The sequence below is a fragment of the Tamandua tetradactyla genome, chromosome 7, assembly GCF_023851605.1.
Source record: "Tamandua tetradactyla isolate mTamTet1 chromosome 7, mTamTet1.pri, whole genome shotgun sequence".
Lineage (NCBI taxonomy): Eukaryota > Metazoa > Chordata > Mammalia > Pilosa > Myrmecophagidae > Tamandua > Tamandua tetradactyla.
In genome coordinates, this window is record NC_135333.1 from 124,239,094 (window position 1) to 124,262,291 (window position 23,198).

Below are 23,198 nucleotides of genomic sequence, written 5' to 3' on the forward strand. Positions count from 1 at the left end.
GCCACGTCGAACGCTCCAGCCTCAGGCGGGAATTCCACTTGACTCTTCCCGGCAAGACCATTTAATAGACGTCTCCAGACGGGTATCTTCCCTAATACAGGTTTGCCACACAGAATTGCTAAGGGGCGGGTCCCCCTCAACAAATAGGTGGCGACAGGTAGGGGAGGGCGGAGTGTCTCCGCCCCCTGCCTGACCTACGCGCTAACAACTTCCGACCCGTTTAATCTACGCACGTCTAAGTGGTGAACTCCAGCATAACCACCCCAATTCCTGTTCCCCAAACTCCTGCAGCGACGCGAGGCAGGGACGGAGCTAGCCTCGTTCTCCGAAAGTGGCCTCCCCAAATTATTCCTTTGGGGCTGAATAAGGGCGCCGGAACATCTAAGGGAGTCTCACTCAGCCTCACGCTCGGAGACTTGCCCTAAGTGCAAACCGCACGGGAGTCAGCTGCGCGCAGAAAGAGCCGCGCGCCCAGGAGCCTCCGCCAACTTTCCTAGCTCCCTCCTAACATTCACACGCACAGCACCGCGAGACCTGAGTGTGGGCAGCGAACGTTCTTGAGTTGTTTCAGCGCGTGTGCACTTCTCTGTCTTTGTGTACCTGTGCGTGGTTGTGACACTCGGCTCTCAGCTCAGAGAAGTGGGGGGGGTAATGTGGCCGGCGGGGAGCTCACGTGGGTACGTGGGCGCGGAGAGGACCGGCTGTGCATCCGGCGTGGGCGGCTCGGGGCGACCTCTCCCCGCCCGCTGGGTCCCCAAGCCCGCCCTCCACAGTCCGTTCTCGGTCACCTCGGTCCCCAAGTCGGCGCCCCGGCTCCGAGTCCCCGCCCCCGCTTACTGCTCCGCAATCCCTCCCCCCCAGTCTCCGCCTCCCTCAGCCTCTCTGCCGCGGTATCTCCGCGGCCGAGAGGCCCGGGTGCCCGCCCCTCGCCCCCGGCCTCCGCCCCCCGCCACCGGCTCTGCCCACGCCCTCCGCCCGCCAGCCCGCCAGCCAGCGCAGCGCCGGGCCTCGCTCCCCGTGCGTCCTGCGGAGGCGGAGGCACGGAGAGGCGGCAAGCGCTGCTGGGGAGGGTGGGGGGGGCGCAGAGGCACAGGCAGAGGCGCGGAGGCTCGAAGAGAGGAGACGTGGAGGGAGGGACGGAGCCTGGACAGCGGCGGACACGGCTTCGCGCGCCGGGAAGAGCGCAGCGCGCACCGGGCGCCGAGTGCCAGGCACCGAGAGGGGCAGCCCCGGTAGTCTCCGACCGTCCATGCACAGAGCACCCTCCCCCACAGCCGAGCAGCCGCCGGGCGGAGGGGACAGCGCCCGCCAGATCCCGCAGCCCAGACTCAAGTTAGTGAGCAAAGGGAAGCGGTGGGAAGTGGAGTGGGTGGAGCCGGACTCAAATGGGGTCCAAAGGGCGGAGGTCGAGGGAGGAAGAGGGAAAGCGGGACGGGGGTGGGGGGTGGAGACTGATGGAAAAGGGGGTAAGTCTTGGAATTAGGGGGCCCTGGGAGGGGGCAGGGATTTGGGATAAGAAAGAGTTGTACCTAGTTCCCCCTCGCCTTTTACTCTGTGAGCATGACCTGGCAGGGAACCGGTCAAAGAATGCGGAAGCTCCCCCCCCCCCCCCGCCCAAGTGCCAGGGAACCCCGGGAGCTCTAGGTGGCAGAAGTGTCCGAGGAGGGCCTCTTCAGCTTGTTTAGTCTGACGTTGACTCCCACCTGAGAGAACCGGCGCGTTTGAGCCAAGGAAGCATCTGCGGGACACTGGGCAAGCAGAGGATGCGTTAAGCTCTCTCTTCCCATTTCTGTGCCTTTATTCACAGCGGGGTGGAGGTGGGGGCAACTGTTGGAGTGCTGCCTCTCCCGCCTTGAGCCACTCCCCCACTCTATTTGAAGATGTGGGTGGAAAATGAGGGAGAGGAGGGTAGGCGAGAGCCCCCAGGCATTTTTTCGCCCACAGACGCTACCGCTGTGGGAGGGTGTGGGGGCGGAACGGCCCCAGAGCAGAACAATTGAGTCGCCCCTCCCTTACCACCCCCCCATGCCTGAGCTGAAGGAACAGGCCTGTTAAGCAGATGAGAAGGTCACTGCCAGGAGAGGGGCCAAGTGTGGGGCATTGGGCAACCCAGAAAGGAGGGGAAGAACTGGGGGTAGTGAGCAAGGGTGCCTTGAGAACACCTAAAGGAAGAGGAGGGAGCTAAGGAGAGAGGCTCATATGGTTCACTGAGTGAGGCAGGGAAGGGGCCACACCTCCTTGTTAGCCATCGGGGCAAAATGCAAAATGCCATCAAGGATTCAGCCATCAGTGGGCTCAGTGTCCACAGTGGGAAGAGAGGTGGTCTTACAGTCACCTGAGCATGGGATGTCGCCCAGGTGGTGTTGAGAGCTGCTGGGTGTTTAGGATGAAGGTGAAGACTGTTCTGAGGGGCACAAAGGTTCAGCAATTCCAGGGATGTGCTGGCTAGCTTGGGAGCTGAAGGGTAAAAACTGAAGATAGGGACTTAGAGTCTTTGACTTCTGTAGGGACTGAGCACTGGTTTTAGGTGCACCCAAGCAGTCTGAGATGGCACTGGATGATCTAAGGTTTTGCAGAGTGTCTGATTCTCATAGTCTGTGCTTAGGCCTGGGCAGTGGGCAGAGAGAGCATTCAAAAGAAGGGAAGACATGAAAGGACAGTTGTGGGTATGGGATGGTCCCCAGCAGAGGGACTTATACCGATTGCCTCACTCTGTGTACCTCCTCCGCAGGCCCAGTGCCCAAGCTATGGCACTGCCTCGGACACTGGGGGAGCTGCAGCTGTACCGGGTCCTGCAGCGTGCCAACCTCCTTTCCTACTATGAGACCTTCATCCAGCAGGGAGGGGACGACGTGCAGCAGCTGTGCGAGGCGGGTGAGGAGGAGTTCCTGGAGATCATGGCCCTCGTGGGCATGGCCACCAAGCCTCTCCATGTCCGTCGCCTGCAGAAGGCACTGAGAGAGTGGGCCACCAATCCAGGGCTTTTCAGCCAGCCGGTGCCTGCCGTGCCCGTCTCTAGCATCCCACTCTTCAAGATCTCTGAGACGGCGGGTACCCGGAAAGGGAGCATGAGCAACGGGCATGGCAGCCCAGGGGAAAAGGCGGGCAGTGCCCGCAGTTTTAGCCCTAAGAGCCCCCTGGAACTTGGGGAGAAGCTGTCACCGCTGCCAGGGGGCCCTGGAGCAGGGGATCCCCGGATCTGGCCAGGACGGAGCACTCCAGAGTCAGACATTGGGGCGGGAGGAGAAGAGGAGGCTGGCTCGCCACCCTTCTCCCCACCTGCAGGGGGAGGAGTTCCTGAAGGGACTGGGGCTGGGGGTCTGGCAGCAGGTGGGACTGGGGGTGGTCCAGACCGACTGGAGCCAGAGATGGTACGCATGGTGGTGGAGAGTGTGGACAGGATCTTCCGGAGCTTCCCAAGGGGGGATGCTGGGGAAGTAACATCCCTGCTGAAGCTGAATAAGAAGCTGGCTCGGAGCGTGGGGCATATCTTTGAGATGGATGATAATGATAGCCAGAAGGAAGAGGAGATCCGCAAGTACAGCATCATCTATGGCCGTTTTGACTCCAAACGGCGGGAGGGCAAGCAGCTCAGCCTGCATGAGGTGAGGGCCTTGGGCTCCCAGGTTGGTTCTTGATTCCTAAGCCTCAACCCACTCACCTCCAAGAATCTTAGTGCTCCCCAAGCTTACCCATGCCCCCCAAGCTTACCCATGCCCCCCAAGCTTACCCATGCCCCCCTCCCCGACGTATCTCAACCCCAGCAGCTACAATGTTTCCATTCTTAACTGACGGGAAAGCAGAGACATGGGGGACCCAGCTTTCCAGCTCGGTGTCACTCAGGACCCAGTAGTAGTGGAGGCGGCCCTGGAGCGTTTCTCAGAATTGTAGGTGCTGGCCTCTGTCCTCCTCCCTCAGAAAACTCCTGTATAGCGTAAAAACCAACCAGACATCCTATGGATGGGCTCCTCCTCTGATGGTGGAAAGCTGTAAGAAGGCCCAGGAAAGGCAATGGGGGGAATTAGGGTTCTGACTGCCCTGGCTGCCCATGTCCACAGCTGACCATCAATGAGGCCGCTGCCCAGTTCTGCATGAGGGACAACACACTCTTACTGCGAAGGGTGGAGCTCTTCTCCCTGTCCCGCCAAGTGGCTCGTGAGAGCACCTACCTGTCCTCCTTGAAGGGCTCCAGGTAAGATTCTTTCCCCGGGTCCTTCCTAGGTTAGAATCCTGCCAAAGAACTAGGTCATGTTCCAGCCTCCAGCTCAGGCATCTCCTGCTTCCCACCCACCCGCACATCCTGCCTTTGGCCATGTCAGCTTATGTGGCCTCTCCTTCTATCCCTCTCAGCTCTCCCTTGAGCCCCCAGAACAGCAGTAGTGCTTGATCTGCCCAACCAGCTACTTTGCAGAGTCTTTAAGTATCCCATGCTCCTGGTCCGATTTTTGTACCCTGTTGATTATATGGCCTTTCCCCAGCTTTACTCTCCATATTCCTCTTCCTCTTTGCAGGCTCCACCCTGAAGAACTGGGAGGTCCCCCACTGAAGAAGCTGAAACAGGAGGTAGGTTTTTCACTGCACGTGAAGGGGGACAGACAGCCTTCCACAACCCCCACCCCCTCCCCACCGCCACCATGTCCTCATTTCCCCTTTTGGGGCATTTACAGGTCGGAGAACAGAGTCACCCTGAAATCCAGCAGCCTTCCCCAGGTCCTGAGTCCTATGTACCCCCATACCGTCCCAGCTTGGAGGAAGACAGTGCCAGCCTGTCTGGGGAGAGTCTGGATGGCCACTTGCAGGGTGAGTGGGCATCAAAACACTTCTCTCCTTGCTGGGGTGGGGGTGGGGAGGAGGGAGCCAAGAGGCAGCTCTCTGGAACAGGAGTGGGAGGCCTGGCTGGATGGGGGTAGAAGGGCCTCCGGGTCTGGCTGTGCCACTGAGGGTGGGGGTTGAGTTGGCTGCAGCCCCTTATCTGACCCATGCCCATGCCCACAGCTGTGGGGTCGTGCCCAAGGCTGACGCCGCCCCCTGCTGACCTGCCTCTGGCATTGCCAGCCCATGGGCTGTGGAGCCGCCACATCCTGCAGCAGACACTGATGGACGAGGGGCTGCGGCTCGCCCGCCTCGTCTCCCACGACCGAGTGGGCCGCCTCAGTCCCTGTGTGCCTGCGAAACCGCCTCTCGCAGGTGAGGCAGCTAGCAGTGCTGTCCCAAGCACCTCAGCCACCCTAGCCCCAGACAGCGATCTTGGGTGTCCTGGGACTAGGCAGGAAGGTAGAGGGATGTAGTAGCCATAGGGCAGGAGGAGGGTCTAGCCCTAGCCTAAACTGGCTTGGATTAAGGAATGAGGACCCTGTGGGGCTGTTCCCACTGGAGAAGGTCTGACCCTAAGACATCTGCCAAGGGAGAGTTGGGAGGAGTAAGGAGCAAACAATGGCGAATGAAGGGGAGCAGGAAGAAGGGTCACCAGTAAGGGAAGCTTGGACAGAACTTCTACCAGTGCTTGAGGGTGGAGCAGGCTAGGAGTTGTGGGGTGGGGTTGCCCAGCTTGGATATGGAGGAGCCCAAGGGGGATGGATGCATTGTGTGTGGTTGGGGGAAGGGGCCGGCAGAGGGCTGGGCAGCGCCTGGGCCGAGAGTGACGCAGCAGACAAAGCCACCAACCCTGGCTTGGTATTTTTAACTGTGTGTGGGTGGGAAGTGGGGGCGGGACTGGAAGGGGGGGTTACTCTTCTTGGAGGAAGAATTGGGAGGCTGACTTCCTGTGTTCCCTCTGATTTGCCTTCCTAGAAATTTGGGGGGCCATGGTAGGGTGGGTGGGGCCTGGGAGGGGGCAGGGATGAGTGGGGGCAGCAGAGCCTGGAGGGGGAAGGGGGAGAGGTCAGAGCCAAGCCACCCCCGCAGCTCCCGACAGAACCAGAAATTCCAGCAGAACGGAGGCGGGAGACACAGAAGGAGAGAGACACATACAGAGACAGCTACAAACAGGCAGAAAGGGGAGGGGGCGCTGCACGTGCAAGAGTATGGAACCCTCCATCCACCATACACATGTAGTGGACAGGAGGCAGTAACTCACTAAGTTGAGCTCATCCTTTGCAGCTCTGTCTGCCCCTGCTCCTGTACCCGACCACTTCTCTCTACAGTCTCTATCCCACAACCTCCTAACCTGCTCCTTCTCCCTGCAGAATTCGAGGAAGGCCTTCTGGACCGGTGCCCCGCCCCAGGACCCCATCCTGCTCTGGTCGAGGGTCGCCGGAGCAGCGTGAAAGTGGAGGCTGAGGCCAGCCGGCAGTGAGAGATGGACTGAGTCTTCAGATCCGGGATCCCAGATTTCTGGGTCACACAGATGCCCCCTACATTCTTGATCCCCAGAATCTAGTCCCAACCCTGGATCCTTCCGCTGCCCTTCTCCTGCCTCCCCACCTGCTCCATGGGCAAAGAACTATGGGGCTTCAAGCAATAACGAGCAGGGGCCCGGCGAGAGGACACAAGGATGGTGCGTGGTGCCCTCTCACCCCTGCCCAGAGCAAGGGGGCAAGGACAGCCTCCAGGGCATTCGGGGTTCTCCCCTCACTCACACAGCACACTCCCATTCTCTCCAGGTTTGAACCAGTGGCGTGAGCAGTTGGACTGAGTTCGGACATGGGGGAAAAGGGGGACTTCCCTGGAAGGTCCAGCATATAAAAATGCAAATGTTTTCCCTAGAACTGGGGGCTTGAGAACACTGGACCTGCTCCTTCTCCCCTCCCCTTCCCCATTTTTGTGCTTCTCGTTTGTTCTGTTAATTTAACAAGTGCTGCGGTTTGCCCACCCACCCCCATCTCTTCCCCACATCCTCAGCAGTTCTTTTCTTCTGCCCTCTCTTGGAGTGGTGGGGGTGGATGTGGGATCCCCTTGAAGCTTCGGCCCCCTTGGGAGGCCTGGGTTGGTCTCAGGGTCTCCCCAGCTGGGGGCTGGACTGCAGCACCCATCTGAGCAGTTATAGAGCATCTTTCTTTTCAGATTGTGTACAGTAGATTATTTATTTTGTTATTTTGGAATAAAATTTATTTTATGGCTTAGGATCTATGACTCCCAAGAGGGAGAAAGGGTGACATGGGATGGGGGTGTGGAGGAAAGCTGATGGTAGGTGGGAAAACGGGAAGAGAAGTAATGAGTAGGGACCCTAGTCCACTGGGAGGACCACACACAAGCCCAAGTCCCAGACTCTCACCCCCTGGTCTGGGAGGTGTTGAACAGCCGAAGCCAAAGCCGTATGCAAGTATCCTGACCACAGACCCACCTGGGCAGAGACAAACTCCAAACAGAATATCTGGATTAGAATGCAACAGATAACAGCACACTTGCTGATGTCTTGTGCAGTGTCTTACACTTCCAAATTTATATTGTCACACAGGCAAAATCAGACACATATTTCCCTATGCTGTACACCTAACATGTCATAACTATACATTAACGTGTCTTGGGTACACACGGTTAGATCTGTACATGAGGAAACTTGACCTTTGTACTTGCATACAGTCTCATACACATACCAAAAGCTTCCATCTGACTGGCAGGAATTTGGGGTGGCTTGAGATGTTTTCATTTTTTAATGTGGGCAGAACCCACATCATTAACCAAATGTACAGACCCCTCCTCTTATCTCACTCAGAGTCCCAAAAACTGCCTCCCATCACCCCCCTAACCTGCCCCAGGGCTGAACCCCAGCCCTTCCATTCCATGTCCAGTCCCTGGGACAAATGTGTGTAGGTTTCTGTGTGTTTCTACATGTGTGTCCTGGGCCCTGGCTCAGAGTGGGTGGGGAAGTACTCCATGCCCGAACCTGTGCTCTTGCCCAGCTCCCATCCTGCCAGCTCCATCTTCCATAGAGAGCTGTGTGTGTGTGTGTGTGTGTGTGTGTGTGTGTGTGTGTGTGTGTGTGTGTCTGTTTTCTGCATGCGCAGGCAGGTTGGAGCGTGTCTCACACTGGAGCCTGACCTTCCCTTCCAATGCTGGAAGGAGGTGGCTGGGGGTATGTCTGTTGTGGTGGAAGGGAAGGACAGGATCTGCTCTGCCCACAGTGCATTCTGGCAAAGTCTCTTCCTCCTGGCCAGGGAGGGGAGGGTAGGAGGACACCCTCCCCATCTACTGATTGGCAGAAGCATGGGCAAGGGTCCAGAGCAGGTCCATGAGGGTAGAAGAGCTGTTTCTCTGGGCTGCTCCTCCAGCTGGGATCACCAACTGGGGTTGGCCCTTAGATCCAGATGGGACATCGAGATCCCAGACTGCCCGTAGGTGGAGGGCTGCAGAATGGGCTGGACTCCCAAGGACACTCCACTTGATTCCCTCTGCCCCTCCAGGAGAAGCTTGGTGAAGTCTTGTTCAGTAGGGGGCAGCAGGGAAGGAAACATGTCTTCACCCACCCTGCATGGAGGAAAGGGGAGAAGCAGTGGAGTAAGGATGGCGGCTGCTCCTCTAGCAACCACCCAGAACCCACCTTCATGCCAATACTCACCAGGTACCCTGAGGGAACCCCTCCACCTGCTGGCTGAGGCAGCTTTCTTCCACCATGACCACATCTGGGCACAGCAGGGGCTCAGGGGTGGACCCAGCGTGATCCTGTGGCTGGCATGGCAGCAGGCCCCTGCCCAGGACCAGAAAAGGAGATAAGGTGAGGGTGGGTTTGCTGGCAAAGAATGAGAAGGTCAAGGGTAGGGGTGGGTTTGTCACTCACTGGGGGTGAGGTTGGTCAAAGGACGGGTTTATCTGACTCAGGCGGGGGGGCATCTGCAGGTGAGGTCTGGAAGCACAAAGGTGGGAACACTCAGAGGAAAGAAGGTTGGGTGAAGGCAGGGGGTGGCAAAGTCAAAACTATTAAGGAAGCAGAAGTCCCATTTCCTAGTCCTGATTTCACCATTCAGTATCTGTATGACGCTGGGCAAGCCATTTCCACGCTCAGCTAAGCTCCCCAGTCCTCACCCTCACCTCACCTCCGGGAGAGGAGAGGTTATGCCTTGACTAAGAGGTAAAAAACCTGGGTGTTGCCAGGGAACAAAAATGTCTCTGCTATGTCAAGGCCAAACAGATGAATAAGTAAAAACCAAGGCAGCAGATAAGTGGCATCAGATTTCAGGAGCAGGAGAGAGACTAATACTTAAATAGTAGCTCTTGCTGTGAGCCAAGTACTATGATAAACTTTATACATATTATTAAGTCTTTTAATTATCATACTAGCCCTACGAGGTAGGAATCATTATTATTATCCCCATTTTACAGATGATGGCACCAGAGGTTAAGTAGCTTTCCCAAAGTCAATCAGAGGCGGAGCTGGAATTCGAACCCAGGTAGTGTGGATTACCACATCCTCCTCGTGGAGTGTGCAGAAGAGACAAGGAAAAAGTGGTAGCATCTGCTGTCCCTTTCTCACAGAAAAGCCTCTCCTAAAAATGAAAATCCCACTTGTAGGTGGTATTTCCCCCATCCCCAAGAGTCCAGGGGTTCCAACTTACTCCTGGAAGGGTGGCAACACATTGACTGGTTCTTCTGGGGAGAGGGCTTGATATGAGGAGATGGAGTGAGGGTGTGGTGGGTACACCTGTGGCCTGGGGAAAGAAAGCAGATGCCAGCCCTTCTCCAAGAAAGGAAAATTCTCAGCTTCACCCCCAAGTGCCAGTTCTCTCAGCTGCCCATGGTGAATGCCCATGTGCCCACCCCAGCCCAACTCCTATGTCTCAAGCTTCTTACACCATTTCTGGGCTGAGCTGCATATTCATGGAGGAATCAGGGGCCATTCCAAGATCATAAGTGGGCACCATAGTAGGCATCTGAGTCTCTGGGGTGGGAAGTGGCTGGTCCCTGGGATGTGGGAGGGAGACACATGTTTGACCAAGGATTGATGCCATCCTGCCTTCTGCAGCTAAATCCCAGCCCCCAGGCCCCACTCCCCATTCACAGACTATGTTCTCACCTTTCCACAGTCATCTTGATGGTAGCTGGGACATAACCCCTGCCATCCTTACCCATCTGTTCAACTGTTGTGGGGAGGAAAGAAAAGCCATGGAGTGCTCCAGAGTTACAAAGGAAGGGAGATGGAAAAGATGGGCACGGCCGATGGAGATCCAGGAGAAGTGGGCTGAGAAGATGGGGAGGGAGGTCAGGGATGACCCACAGCAGGCAGGGAGGGGGGGCAGCTGGGAGCAAGGAGAAGGTGGGAGACAGGAAGAAATCAGCACTGCTGTCCCAGCTCACGCTTGTAGTGGCTCCGGAAAGCCTCATCCTTGGGTTTCTTGGGGTAGAGGTTTTTGAGCTGAGCCAGGTCTCGGATTCGGTCCCCCAGTGAGCGAATGGACAAGTCCTTGGCAGAGAATGGTTGGATGTTCTCTATCTGTGAGGAGCCTACAACAGGAATGACATCTTGCAGGAATGACATCTTGATCCCCTCTGGTCAGACTTTCTTCCCTTTCCCCGGCACCCACTTCAGGACTCACTCTCAATCTACCAAAGCAAGGGAGAGAAGTCCGCAGGGTGGGGTCCTGCATTTGACAGAGCTCCCAGTGAAATTATGGGAGTTGAGACCACAGAAGGAAGAAAAGAAGTTGGACCTAAGGGAGAACTTCCTGAAGGTCAGGGCTGGTATTGAAGAAGCCAGGGTATTTCCTTCCCAAAAGAACCCCCCACAGGCCACGAGTATAGAGACAGAGGACTGGCTGGGGTGACCTCACCATCCTGACCCCGGATGACATGGGCAATGGTGATGCCCCCAATCTCTGAGTCGCTGAAGCGGAGGAGGAAGGTCCCATCGGGCTCATTGAGAAGAAGGCTAGTGACGTACTGTTTGCTGATGAAGCCAATGATCAGCCTGGCCAGGATGAAGGAGAGGATGGGAGTGGGAGCATTGGGTATGGAGAGGGAGCGGGAAGTACAGCTGCCCCGGCCACCTGCGGTAGGGACTCACCGGTCTGACCAGTAGCTCCGGAGACAGCGTTTAGTGAGGTCCAGGACACCATCGAACCACTGCCAGAAGGTGAAGCCCCGACCCAGCAAGATCTCCTATTGGAGAACTGGTGTGAGCAAGGGAGGGCTGCAGCTGGAGCCCGGTTGGGGCAGTCACTGCACACCCAACAGTAGCCGGGGTCAGGGGCCAAACTGGACCTCCCTCATGCTTACTGTGTATGAGGCACCATTTCAAGCCCTTTCTATATTAATTTATCTGGTCTCTACAAGCCTATGGAAGAAGATACTATAACTAGGCCAACCAAGTATGGAGGCACAGAAAGCTCAAATGCCTTGCCCAGGACCACAGAGCAGGTGAGAGGCAGAGCTGGGATAGAACCCAGGTGGCCTGGCAGTGGAGCCCCTCTACCCACTAGGCCACTCCACCTCCCTAAGGAGGCTTGGCTGCGATGGAGTCCGGAGGAAGGCAACTTGCTGTGTGAGAGTCGTGCTCCTTTTACTGACACATCCTCCAGTCATGTGGGTGTTTCTTTCTTCCTTTTTTTTCTTCTAAGAGAACAGTACATGCCTGCTGTTTACTCAGCTGATCACCAACCAAGACACCTAGATCTCCTTTTTTCCCTTTGTAACCCACCCAATTGTGGGGCACCCTATATGGGAGACAGTGTAATATACCATAGTTAAGAGCAAGAGTCAGAAAAATGGGGGTCCATCGCCATGCCACTGACATGCTGTGAGACCTGGACACACTACTTAACCCCTCTAAGCATCACGTTCCTCCCCTGCAAATGGGGATCATAACAGCACCCACCTCAAAGGATGTCAAGAGAATTAAATGAGAGAACACTCATCGAGTGCTAAGCACGGTGCCTGGCATATAGTGAACTGGGAGCTATTTTTATCACACAAGTCCCTGTGGAATTCCATTCCGGTTTTTGCAACAGGAACTATTTTCCCAATGGGCCAAAGCTCTGTTGACAATTTGGGAGGATTCTGTAAGTCACCAGTAAAGACAGAGGACAGAGGGCCTCCCAGGCCAAAACCTGACGGATGCCCGAGGCTGCATTGTCTGAGCTGACCCCTGAAGCTGGAAGCTGAGGGGTTTTCCCACCTGGGACACAGCAGAGGCCTTTGTGATGGACCTGATGGGGCACTGTGAAGATCCCAGCAGTCAGGCCCCAGGCAGAGACCCCAGGGTTCTCTGAGGATGAGAAGCTTGGAGGTGGAGACCTGAAGGGCAGGGGAATGACCTTGTTGAATTGTGACCAGGACACGGAACGGTGCTGGAAGGCCTCCATGCTGAGGCTGTTGTCGTTAAAGATTTTCTGGGCCAAGAAGAGGAAATGCTCTGGTAGCAGCCCCCGGTTGGTCCCCACATCGGCCATGAACTTGAGGTTCAGAGTTTCACACATCTTCTCCCAGGGTACCCGCTCAGCCACCACAAAGGGCACACGCTCCTGCGGTGAAGGGGAAGGAAGATGCCTTAGGCTATTAACTCTGCTCTCCCTTTGGTGGATCCTCAACCCTCCCACCTCCCCTGAGCCCTGTCCCTCTGAGCTCTGTCCCAAGCTCTGTCCCCTGAGCTCTGTCCCTCTGAGCTCTGTCCCAAGCTCTGTCCCTCTGAGCTCTGTCCCTCTGAGCTCTATCCCAAGTTCTGTCCCCTGAGCTCTGTCCCTCTGAGCTCTGTCCCTCTGAGCTCCGTCCCTCTGTGCACTTTCACGAAGCTGGTGCTTTTTCAACAGCAGTTTCGTGGTGCTACAACGTGATAGTTGTAAAGGCTGGGATGAAAAGATGACAGGAGCACAAAAGAGGTCCATGAGCAGGAGTCAAGGTCATACTTTATTACATGCCTGACACCCTACCAGCCTGCAGCACGGGTGCTCTCCCATGTTAGAACCCACAGCCCCTGCCCCACCCACTCTAGCTGTCCTCACCATCTCAGAGAAGGCATTGTCCCACAGGATGGTGGCTTTGGCATTGTTGTCTTGGTTGCCGTGGACAATGACCACCAGGGGCAGAGACAAGACCTGAAAGGGGTGTGGACAGGGGGTTCTTCTTTATGGGGCAAGGGGTTTCCCAGGGCTGGCTCTGAGACTGTAGGGAAACTACTGGGCTCCCATGACATAGTTAAAAGCACACGGTAGGTTATTAAATGCTTTCTGAGCTCGATAGGGCCTTACCTTAGAGAAGTGGTTATACGGCAATGCTGTGGAGCCAGACTTCCAGATTTCAAATACCAGCTCCAGCACTCATAGCTGTGTGAGCACGGACACATCACTCTCTCTACATCTCACTGTCCTTATGCGCAAAATGAAGCCAGTAAGAGTACCTACCTCATACTGTGAAAACCAAATGTGTATGGATATATACCTCACTTAAAACAGTGCCCCAGTCTATAAAAGTGTTTATTAAGTGTTGGTTGCTAGCATGCTGTTATTCCCGGGGATGAGCCCTAGCATTCCTGCTCCGTCTCATTCATCCAGACACGTGGGATGGGGATTCAGGGCACCAGTGCATGGCAGGGAGGGGCATCTGGGGTCCCAGATTGGGGGCAGGGCTGGAGCCTCGGGTCACCTGGAGCTGGATGGGGAGTTTGTTGGGGCTGAGTGTGAAACTGGTGGAGAAGAGCACGGCACACTTCTCCTCGGTGACGGACTCGGTTCCTTTCCGCTCACACCGCTTGATCTTCTTCAGGAGCTGCAGGGTGGGGAGGTGGGGAGAGCATGAGGAAAACAGGGGGAAGGGCAGAGACAGCATCTCCTGGGCATCCCACACCTTCAGCCCCACAGTCCAAAGCCTCCTGGCTGCCCCTCCCTCCCTGCCCACAGCACCCCGAAGCCCCTCACCAGGTTCTTGAACAGGGCAGAGCAGCAGTTCCCGGGAATGCTGTTCTCCAGTGGCACCGTGTTGTTGATGATTTCCCCAGTGCTTTCTCTGCCAGGGGAGGGCCGAGAGTGAGCGAGCTCATCCCACTTGGGCCAGGTGCACCCGTGAGCGTGAGGAGCTTGAGTGCTCGGGGGAATGGTGTGGACCCACCTTCCCCAGTCCCATTGGCCCCAAGTCTCGAGCTCCCCACTTGAGTTTTGAAGGGGCAAGTCTCCATCTTAGCCTAATCCTGATGCCCCCACCCCATTCTAGCCCCTGAATGGGTCCTTCCCCTTCCTCTGCCTTGAACACTCAGGGTCCCCAATGCTGCACATTCCTTTTCCCATCACCCTAGCCTTCATGACGCCTCCTCTGGTCTCTATCACCCTGACAGGCCTCTCTGGCCCCAGCTCCAGCCCCAGCTCCAGCCCCAGCTCCAGCCCCAGCTTACCCTCCAGCACCGGGCCCCTGGGGTATGCTCAGCTCCCTCGCTTGCTTCTCAGTCACCATGTCGGCTCTGACCAGTGGGGGCTTGGCCGGGGTCCCCAGGAACCGCAGACCCAACAGGAACCGAACTCCAGCCTGGAACTTAGTCTGAGTCTTCAGAACCTGAGGGGGCTGCTTCTCTACTAAGAAAGAGCTGGGAGGAGTGATGAGGACATAAGGGGAGTCAGGCTGGATCTCTCTTCATACCCTCCCACCACTCTAACCCCCTTTCCTTCCTTGGGGTCTTCTCTAGGTCAGGCTGGGGGTTTGAGGGGCACACCTGGTGACGAGGGTTCGCAGGACTTCATCCAGCCGGCCCATCAGCGATGCCCGGGTCTTGGGCTCAAGCTCCCCACCAGCAGCCCCCACCTCCTGCTGCAGCTGGGAGTATATGTCCACCAGGCTCTCACACCTGGGGCCGAGACAGTGGTCAGGGGGCATGGACTTTAGGCTGCCTGCTCCAACCTAGACCCCCTTCCCCTAAACCCAGGAAGAGAGCAAAATAGGGTTTGCGGAGGGGTGGGGAGGGATATTGGGTGTGACTGCAAGGAACCTGAGCTGAAGGGCTCTGGGACCAGTCTTGGCTCTAGGTGGGAGGTTCATTCTCAATGTCTGGCCCCCAGTGGAGACCCAGTGCCTCTTCGCCAGTGCCCTGGTACCTGGGATAGCTGCCAGCACACATGGTGCTTTTGTAAAAATTAAAAGGTGCCCCCTCCCAGTAGACCTAAGAGGGAAAGTCTCCTCGTACCTCTGGGGCACAGGCTTGAAGAGAAGCATGTGGGCTGGATTAGCCCCTACTATGCCCTCCTGGCTGACACTTGCACAGGACATGGCCTGAAAACAGTGTGCATAGCCCTGCTGGGTCTGGCTACCTGGTTCACCCCGAGGCCCTCCTGCCTGGACTTTTCTCTGTCACCCCTGTGGGTCCTGCCCATCCCCCACTCTAGCAGGGACAGCAGGTGCTCACCCCCGCCCCCCGCTTGTCCCCCTCCCCCATCAGCTCTGCCCTACCTTTCCTGCAGCGGGCTCAGGCTTTCCTCAAAGGGTGCACCATTCCCTGCCAGCTGCTGCTGCCGTTTCCAAATCTGGATCCTCTTCAGCACCAGGGCCTGGGCGGCCTCCAGCTCCCCCACAGCCTCCTGCAGCAGTGCTGGCAGGGCCTGCGGACAGGGAGGGGCCTGAGCCAGGGCCACGCACTGCCTCCTCACCTAGCTCTTGGGGAGAGGGCTCTTGCTCTTGCCTCTCTGACATTCCCCTACCCACCTCAGTCCGCATCCCTCTGAGGTCTAACCTCCATGCCTCCAGCTGTACTTTGAGCTCAGCCTCCACCTCTCATCTCATTACTCACCTCACTTGGCCCAGTCCCACTGGCAGGAGTTTCTATCAAGCTGTGCAAAGATACTGAGGGTGGGGTCAGAAATCAGGGGTACAGATAGAGTGGAGATTCTGTCAGGATGAGCTCCAAGAGGGGATTACTCCCCCACACACTCCCCAGAACCCTCCTGGGGCTCGAGGCCCTGGCCCTTACCTTGGCCAGCCTCAGTCCCCTGCTGTAGGGCTTCTCGAAGAAGGCGGGTCTGCCCCATTCGGTGCTGCAGCCTCCGCAGCACTGTGTTAAACTTGAGTTCTTCCTGCTTCCAATGGAAGGGCATTGGCAAGTGGTGGAACTGTGCAGGAGGTACATACATCAAGAGGTGAGACACTCTGTCCATTCTTCAATATCCAGCCTCCACTCCCTGAACAGGTACCCACTGCCACACTGTGCAGAAAAGGAGATGACCACTTCCTTATCTGGCTCCCCTTTCCCCTTAGGCAGCTCATCCTGACCTTTTGGAATCCCCTGGGGATCAGATCTCTACCCCTCTGGTGGAACCAGTTTGTTACCCCTTAGCTCTGCTCTCCCCAAGCCTCTCTACCCTCAGTTCCTCATTGGAAGCATCTCTGAGCCTGGCTTGGGGTTCACTCTGACCCTGGGACCCTCCTTTGGTCATCCTAGGCCTAGAACACTGAAACTTTCCTGATGTTCACATTATTTCTGATTTCTATTCAGGGCTCAGACTAAAGCCCAAGGGAGTTGATTGAGATGGGGAGTGGGATATCACAATACCTGTTCCATAACAGCTTTTTTCTCTCCTTGAAGTATTTGTTTGAAAGTGGTCACCAGCTTCAGGGGGTCCCTCTGGTATATGCTCTGTAGAGAGGAAGTCAACAGGCAGGTTTAGGCCAGTTCCTACCCACATCCTTTCTCCCCTTCAAACCCACCCTCCCCAAATCACACATACACTGAAAGGTGGCACAATTTTAGACTCCAGAAGTTTTCATGCATTCCCATGTTTTAAAATCTCATTTGATATTAGCTAACATCTAACCACAGGAATACCAATTTTCTTCCAGCGTCCAATACTCACCCCAGCTCCGCCCCGTCCCCACCCCAGCTCTGTCCGCCACACCCCTACTCCCCCCCTCAGCCCCATCCCCACCTCCAGGGTGCTGATGTGTTGCAAGAGGGCGCTCCCTTCTCCCTGCTCTCCCGCAGAGGCCTGAAGGCGCTGGATGGTGGCTGAGAGGAGAGCGCTGGCCATGTTGCAGCAGAAGGCATCTGAGCCGACCAGGAACTCCCTTTGAGAAGATGAGAACGAGGCTGCTGCAGGTCTGGGCTACCTCAGCTCTCCTGACCTTCCACTCCACAGCAAACATCTCAGCATCTCCTTTCCCCCTCCTTGTTCTCCATCCAGACCTTCTGCAGCCCTTATCTGTATCCCTTGTTCCCCAATTTCCCAGCTGTTATGAGACACGCCCTTGCCCCAGCCCAGACCTCCTTCCTCTTTGGCTCAGCCTCCTAAGGAGGAAGACTCCACCTGTCAACCAACATGCATGGTCTGGTTTCGTTGGGGCAGAGTGTCTTCTAAATCTAAGCCAAGGAATAACAGGTCTCAAATCCAGAATTCCATGGATGGGGAAGAGCATCCAATGGGCGGAGGTGAAGAGGAGCAGAGTGGGGCAGCAAGCACTCACCAGGGCTGGTTTTCCAGCCAATCACCCAGGAGATGCCGCAGGTGTTGGGGAAAGTCAACATAGAGCCGCTGCAGCTTTTCTGGGGGCATCTTGGAGACCAGACCCCACAGAGACATGATCTGGGGTTGGGAAGGTACCTGGAGGAGAGGTACAAGGCCACTCTAGATGTCCAAAAACCTCGGACTACCTTTCGGTGCTGTCAGGGACCTCTTGTGAATTAACTCTCCCAGAGCCCATCCCCACTGCCACTCACAGCCAGACCCCCTCAAACCAAAGACATTCTTGGTCAATGCCTGAGACAGGATTACACCTTCAATGGTGGACACAGAACGATGTGATGGGAAGAGGGGCGGTCTAGCCAGAGGTGTGGGGAGACAAGGGGAGACAGTGTAGGGGGGAAGGAACTCCCTTAGAGAAGACAGAAGACATGGGTTCCAGCTCTCAACCTGGTTTAGTTCAGTGGGCAACGGACCTCCCTTCTGTGGGTCTTGTTCTCCTCATCTATAATATGATGGTTAGATGAGTACAGAGCTTCCCATACCTTTTTGAAAGTAATAGACAATTTTAGTGTTTAATCTGTAAAACCCCAATAATACAGAAGGTAAAAAATTGGAAATCTCACCCTGTTGAAAGCAAGTGTGGAAGGCCTGGAATTCTAGTGCTTCCCCATCTCCTGATCCCAAAGGTGTCCCTGGAGAAATGCCCCAAAATTCCAGAATGCCACAGGATAATTTGAAAACCACTAGGGTAGATGATGAAGATGATAAAGTAATAATAGCTACCATTTATTAAGCACTCACTATATATGAGGCATTATGCCACGTGCATTATCTCATTAGAAACTCACAACAATTTAAAATATATATAGTTAACCCCTTTTACAGATGAAGAAACTGAGACTGAAGTTGGTTCTCTAACTTTTTCAAAGCTACTCAGCTAATAATGAAATTGGGATTTGAATCCAAATCTGTGCAATTCCTGAACTTTAATCACCACGCTGTGCTGTTGGATTCCCTTCCAATGACAAATCTCATCATTGTAGGAAAGGGGGGAGGGTGGGAAGAAAATGACGGAGGAGAGACTGAGAAAAAGGGAAAGTAGAACTGAAGAAGAGGGGGAGAGAGATTAGAGGGACAAAATGGGGTTAATGAGCTTGGAGTGAAGAGCCTAAAAGAGGGAGAGGAAGTGAGAAAGCACTAGAAGGCCATGAGAGAGAAAAAAAGAGGGAGAGACTAGAGTAAGAGGTGAGAGATGTAGGGGAGAGGGCTGTACCTCCACTTGTATGTGTGCTGCAGGGTGGGGTAGACCAGTGGTTTCCCAAGGGTCTCTCAGTTCATGTTTCTCAACTCCCAGAGGAAAGGAAGAGGATGAGAATGGAAAACCCCTGGATCTTCCCCACCTAGTAACCCCAAGTCCTTCCATTGCACTTTCAGCCTCTTCCCTCCTCCAGGGTTCCCAAAGGGATGGAGAACTGGCTCCAAGACCTTCTTGCCCCTCCCTCATTCCCTACCTCAGGGGGCTCTTTTCTCCCAAAGACAGAAGCTTCTCTGCCCCTCTCCACTTCTGCTCAGAGTCCTCCATAGGCCTTGCTTCCCCCACGGGGTGGGGTCCCTTCGGGAGCCAGTATTAGGTCTGTGTTTCAGATTCAAAGGAGGATTCCATTCCTCTATTCTCTCTTTCCCTCTAGTGACTCTCCGGGTGTTCGGATTCCAGACCTTTGGTCCCCTCCCCCTCCCCTATAGGGGTTGATAGCACAATCCTTCGTAACCCCCCCCCACCCCCACCCCCGCCCACCTCCGTTCCTCTAGATTCTCCGGAGATGGCCCAGGCTGCAAATTCCCCACCTTACTCCCACACCCCATAACAAGGTGGGGTAGAGTGCCCCGGACAGGACAAGGCAACTTTTGCCTTGAGCCCCCGCAGGGGGACAGGGAGGGAGGGGCCACGTTGGGAGGGGGCGGGGCCAGTGCTCCCTCCCAAACCGGGAAGGGAAACCCGCTGTTCAGGATCCTCGGCGGCCCTCTGCGTGGCCTAAACGCCTTCACCCCAACCCCTACATTCTCGAGTCCTCTGGCCGCGGGACCACAGGATCAAAAGTCAAGAGTTTCTGAGAGTTGCCCAATGTGTGTCGGCGGCGGTGGGGGAGGGGGCGGGGAGGCGGAGCCAGCTCAGCACGAGGAGGGTTAACTCGGCGCCACCGGGAAATCTGCGTCTACAGCAGCCAAGCGTGGAGCAGCCTTAAGGGGGAAATTCCCCCTCCTCTGGGGCACCATGAGGTCTACATCTGGGGCTCGCTCACCGCCCAAACAGGCCACACCCTTGAACAGGGACCTTTATGGGGGGACAGAATAAGGGTTTGACAGGGACCAACTGCCCTCTGCCATCAACCTTCTAGGGAGGGGCGCCACTTCCCTCCACTCAGAGGGCAGAGGGCAGCTCTTTCCCCTCCTTTCTCTGCCTTTACATCACCCAGGAGGTGAGGGGCAGAGGGTGTGGAGAAAGTGACCCATCCCTCCCGGCCAGGGTAGGGGTGTTGGGGCCTGTAGCCACCCCAGATTTCTCTGAGAGTTTGAAAACTTGCCAAAACCCAGTACCCGGTACCAATAGTTGAAACAATTTCTTGGAGGCTCTCCACCCTGCCCAGGGGAGAATCCTGAGAGGCCCCCCTCTGGCCGACCCCCCACTCTGAGACTGGAGGCTCCCCCTCCCCTCCTCAGAGGCATCCCCTCACCTTGGCAACCCCTCTGCCGTCTTCTCCCTCTCTCAGCGGGCACTGCCAGTCCCCATGGGTCTGTAGCTCTGTCCAGTGAGTTGAGGGCCGGCCCTGCTAGCACCTCCCCCACTCCACTACCACCGCCAAAAAGAAAAAAAATAACATACACACACACACACACAATCCTCTCCCGTCCTTCCTCTCCAGTGTAAGCAGTGGCTGCCCTAGTCACTGTTTCCGGCTTCTCTGTCTACCCAGGTCCCTCCCTGGAGCGCTGACGACACAGAGAAGAGAAAGTGGGCTGGAAGAGGAAGAGGAAGAAAGTGGGGTGAACGTGCTTCTCCTCGGCCGGGTGGGAGAGAGCGGGGGGAGCCAGAGCCCGGGGACGGGGCCACCAGGCTGGAGGGGATGCTGCCCCCTACGCATTCTGCCCCCCTGGGAAGTCACCAGAGGGAAGTCACCTAATATTTAGCAGAGACATCGTTCTCCAAACTGCCTGTCTCCCATAGTCAAACTTTCACAGGGGTTGGGTTTGGACCCACGAGGGACTGGGCTCTCCGGGGCCACTGGGAAAGTAAATCCCTCTGGACTGTGCGCTCCCTCCGGCGGAGGACCCTGAAAAGCGGCTGAAGGGCCCAGCGCAGTCTGGAACTCTTCGCTCCCCCTCCCTTCCTGAGGGGAAACGCCTTAGAGGTCGCGTGACTACTGATGGGAGGGAAGGGGGGAGGGGACCCCTGCGCCTCAGAATTCTGGACTGGAAACGGAACCCTGAGCACGGAAGACCGTTTTCACCCCTTCCTCGCTGGGTACCACTCCTCAGACCCAAGTGGGAACCAGCATAAGCTGGGGCTGCTGCCTGCAGATTCCCAAGGGACAGGTTTGAATAAGAATTTACTGTGCAGCTTTGGCAAAGTTCCTATCCGTTTCTGGGGATAACACTGAGACACACCCAGAAACACACATGTATAGTGTCTGCAGCCACAAGACTACACACACACACACACACACACACACACACTTATGCACACGTGTGCAGGAAGGCTCACAGACTTGTCAGCACTCAGAGCCACGTGCAATCCCAAAGCTCCCCCACTCTGTCCCCCCCACATACTTCTGCACTCAAACTCACAAAACTTGCTCAGCAAATGCTTCTGAGTCATCACCATAAAAAATAAATGGTTTCTGCAGCTTTTGTTGTGGGAGGAGCTGGGGGAGACCAAGAGACCCAGAGAGGCCCTTATGCCCCCAAAGCAGAGAAGCAGGCTATTCAGAAAGGGTGGTGTCTGGGGTGGGGGAGCTTCCACTCCCCTTTCTCTGCTTGCAGGGCTAGGCTGAGGGGTCAAAGCTTAGCCTATGCTGCCCTCTGGTGTCTGAACTGAGCCCCACGCCCCAGCTCCCTCACCTCCGTCCGAGACTAATGGGCATGTCACATGCACACATGTTTGGGCCCATCCATGCAGCAGAGCAGGAACAAGCAGTAGAGTATCGCAACTAGGAGCTGGACCCTGGAGACAGGCTTTTTGGGTTTAGATGCTGTCAGTGCTGCTAAGTGGGCAACTCTGGGCAATTTATTTAACCCCTTTGTGCTTCCATTTTTGTCATCTGTAAAATGGGGCAGTCTTTACCCAACAAGATTGTCAGAATGAAATGTGACAACACATGTGAAGGATTAGAACAGGGCCTGGCACACAGAGTAAATGTTAGGCACTATTTGTATGATCCAGGATAAATCAAGGGTGAGGAAGGCAGACTTGGGGGTAATGCCACCATCGCAAAGACTCAGCTTGTTGGTGTGCATGTGGGTATTGGGCCTGGAAAGCAGTTAGACTGAAGGGGAGGGAGAGCAGGGATGGGTATGGCAGCCAGAGAAACTGTCCATGGGTTTGTACAGCAGGCAGTGCTAGGATGGCGCTTTGTTTGCACTCCCAGGTGCCCTCTCTGCCTGAAGACATCCACAGTCAATAGCTCAATTTAAACTCCATCATCTTGGGAGTCTCAGGACGGCCAAGGACCACCCCATCTTGGGTAGGTGGAAGGGAAGGAATGAACAGTCTCCAACTCTCACTTCTTTTGGGCATGAGTAAGAGAGTGAGGAATAAGTACTGGTAGGAAATTGATATTTAAATTGTTTTCCTCTCCAACTGATTGTACCAGTGAACAAATTGTGATGTCATGGAAAGAACCCAGAATTTAGAAGCAAATTCAGCTAGGATCTGACTCCATTTAAGTGGTTTGTGACCACAAATGTCAACTCTTGAAATGGGACAATAGTTATACACAGGGCTTGGACTAGGATGAGGCAAGTGAGGTACTTAGGGTGCAGAATTTAATGAGGCATCATCAGTGGCTGAGAAGTTCAAATAGAGTCAAGAGACTACTCTGGAGGTTGTTCTTATGCAAATTTCAATTAGACATTGCTACCTATCATAACTTGCCACATCCCAACCAAAACCATTCCAGCCAATCCTAAAGAACACTTAAGGTAATATATAAGATTCTACAAAGGTTCCAAGCACCAGGCTAACTTTCCAGAAATCTTCAACCTCCAAAATGGGTCCCTGGACTGGACCAGATAAGTCCTGAAACCTAGAGAGCCCAGCCTCTCCAGAACATCAGCTAGTTCCAGCTCCCTACCCCATATTATCGACAGTCGCTTCCAACATGAAAAAATTAGAATGGGCATAGCCCAAATACCCCTAAAGAGAGGGATAGAAAGATCAAAGGTGATGGTGGAGTTACACAGAGATGGTAGGGTTTAACAAACGAGTATGGTTGCTGAATCATTATATTGATATTTGTTTTAGTCTCCACTATCTTAGAGCTGCTGGAAGTAAAAACCTAAAATTGTGGAATTGTAACCCATACCAAACTCTGAAATCTACTGTTGTGCTGTGCTCTGAAATGTATTGCTTTTCTGTATATATGTTATTTTTCACAAAAAATAAAAAAAGTCAATGGTGATGATAAAAAAAAAAAAGTATTTATTCCTTCTAGCCTCCTATATTCTGGAGCAGCAAGAAGAAAAAATCTGAGAGGATGGTATGGTAGCCCATGACAAACTCTGGGATCTGTCCTGTAACTACTTGTTGATGAGTGCTTTGAAGAGTAATGCTTTTTTCTTTCTTTGTTTTCCTCCCAACCAAAAAAAAAAAAAAAAAAAAGGAGGCATTCATTCTCAGGTCAT

General features: G+C 55.1%; 2 protein-coding genes across 11 annotated transcripts; one reads left to right on the plus strand and one right to left on the minus strand.

Annotated features, from left to right (window-relative positions):
• The first annotated feature begins 1,054 nt into the window (after nucleotides 1-1,054).
• Nucleotides 1,055-7,064, plus strand: NAB2 (NGFI-A binding protein 2). 2 transcript variants are annotated; one of them, XM_077111123.1, is made up of 7 exons: nucleotides 1,056-1,332; nucleotides 2,732-3,605; nucleotides 4,059-4,192; nucleotides 4,512-4,563; nucleotides 4,668-4,800; nucleotides 4,996-5,187; nucleotides 6,186-7,064. In XM_077111123.1, the coding sequence occupies exons 1-7, from the start codon at nucleotides 1,250-1,252 to the stop codon at nucleotides 6,293-6,295; spliced, it is 1,578 nt and encodes a 525-aa protein (XP_076967238.1). In that variant the 5' UTR covers nucleotides 1,056-1,249; the 3' UTR covers nucleotides 6,296-7,064. The 2 variants fall into 2 exon arrangements, with proteins under 2 accessions (XP_076967239.1, XP_076967238.1); XM_077111124.1 differs by lacking the exon at nucleotides 4,996-5,187 and having other exon boundaries at nucleotides 1,055-1,332.
• Nucleotides 7,004-20,310, minus strand: STAT6 (signal transducer and activator of transcription 6). 9 transcript variants are annotated; one of them, XM_077111115.1, is made up of 24 exons: nucleotides 20,033-20,290; nucleotides 17,924-17,992; nucleotides 17,748-17,842; nucleotides 17,302-17,438; nucleotides 16,767-16,905; nucleotides 16,394-16,477; nucleotides 15,815-15,953; nucleotides 15,635-15,687; nucleotides 15,298-15,446; nucleotides 14,567-14,698; nucleotides 14,252-14,440; nucleotides 13,782-13,869; nucleotides 13,510-13,632; nucleotides 12,870-12,962; nucleotides 12,186-12,392; nucleotides 10,937-11,031; nucleotides 10,704-10,840; nucleotides 10,231-10,377; nucleotides 9,950-10,013; nucleotides 9,727-9,837; nucleotides 9,492-9,584; nucleotides 8,717-8,782; nucleotides 8,498-8,626; nucleotides 7,004-8,406 (listed from the first exon to the last, which is right to left on the minus strand). In XM_077111115.1, exons 4-24 carry the CDS (start codon nucleotides 17,415-17,417, stop codon nucleotides 8,217-8,219), a joined length of 2,544 nt encoding a protein of 847 aa, XP_076967230.1. In that variant the 5' UTR covers nucleotides 17,418-17,438; nucleotides 17,748-17,842; nucleotides 17,924-17,992; nucleotides 20,033-20,290; the 3' UTR covers nucleotides 7,004-8,216. The 9 variants fall into 9 exon arrangements, with proteins under 9 accessions (XP_076967230.1, XP_076967231.1, XP_076967233.1 ...); XM_077111116.1 differs by having other exon boundaries at nucleotides 17,924-18,043; XM_077111118.1 differs by lacking the exon at nucleotides 20,033-20,290 and adding an exon at nucleotides 18,812-19,036.
• Nucleotides 20,311-23,198: the final 2,888 nt, after the last annotated feature.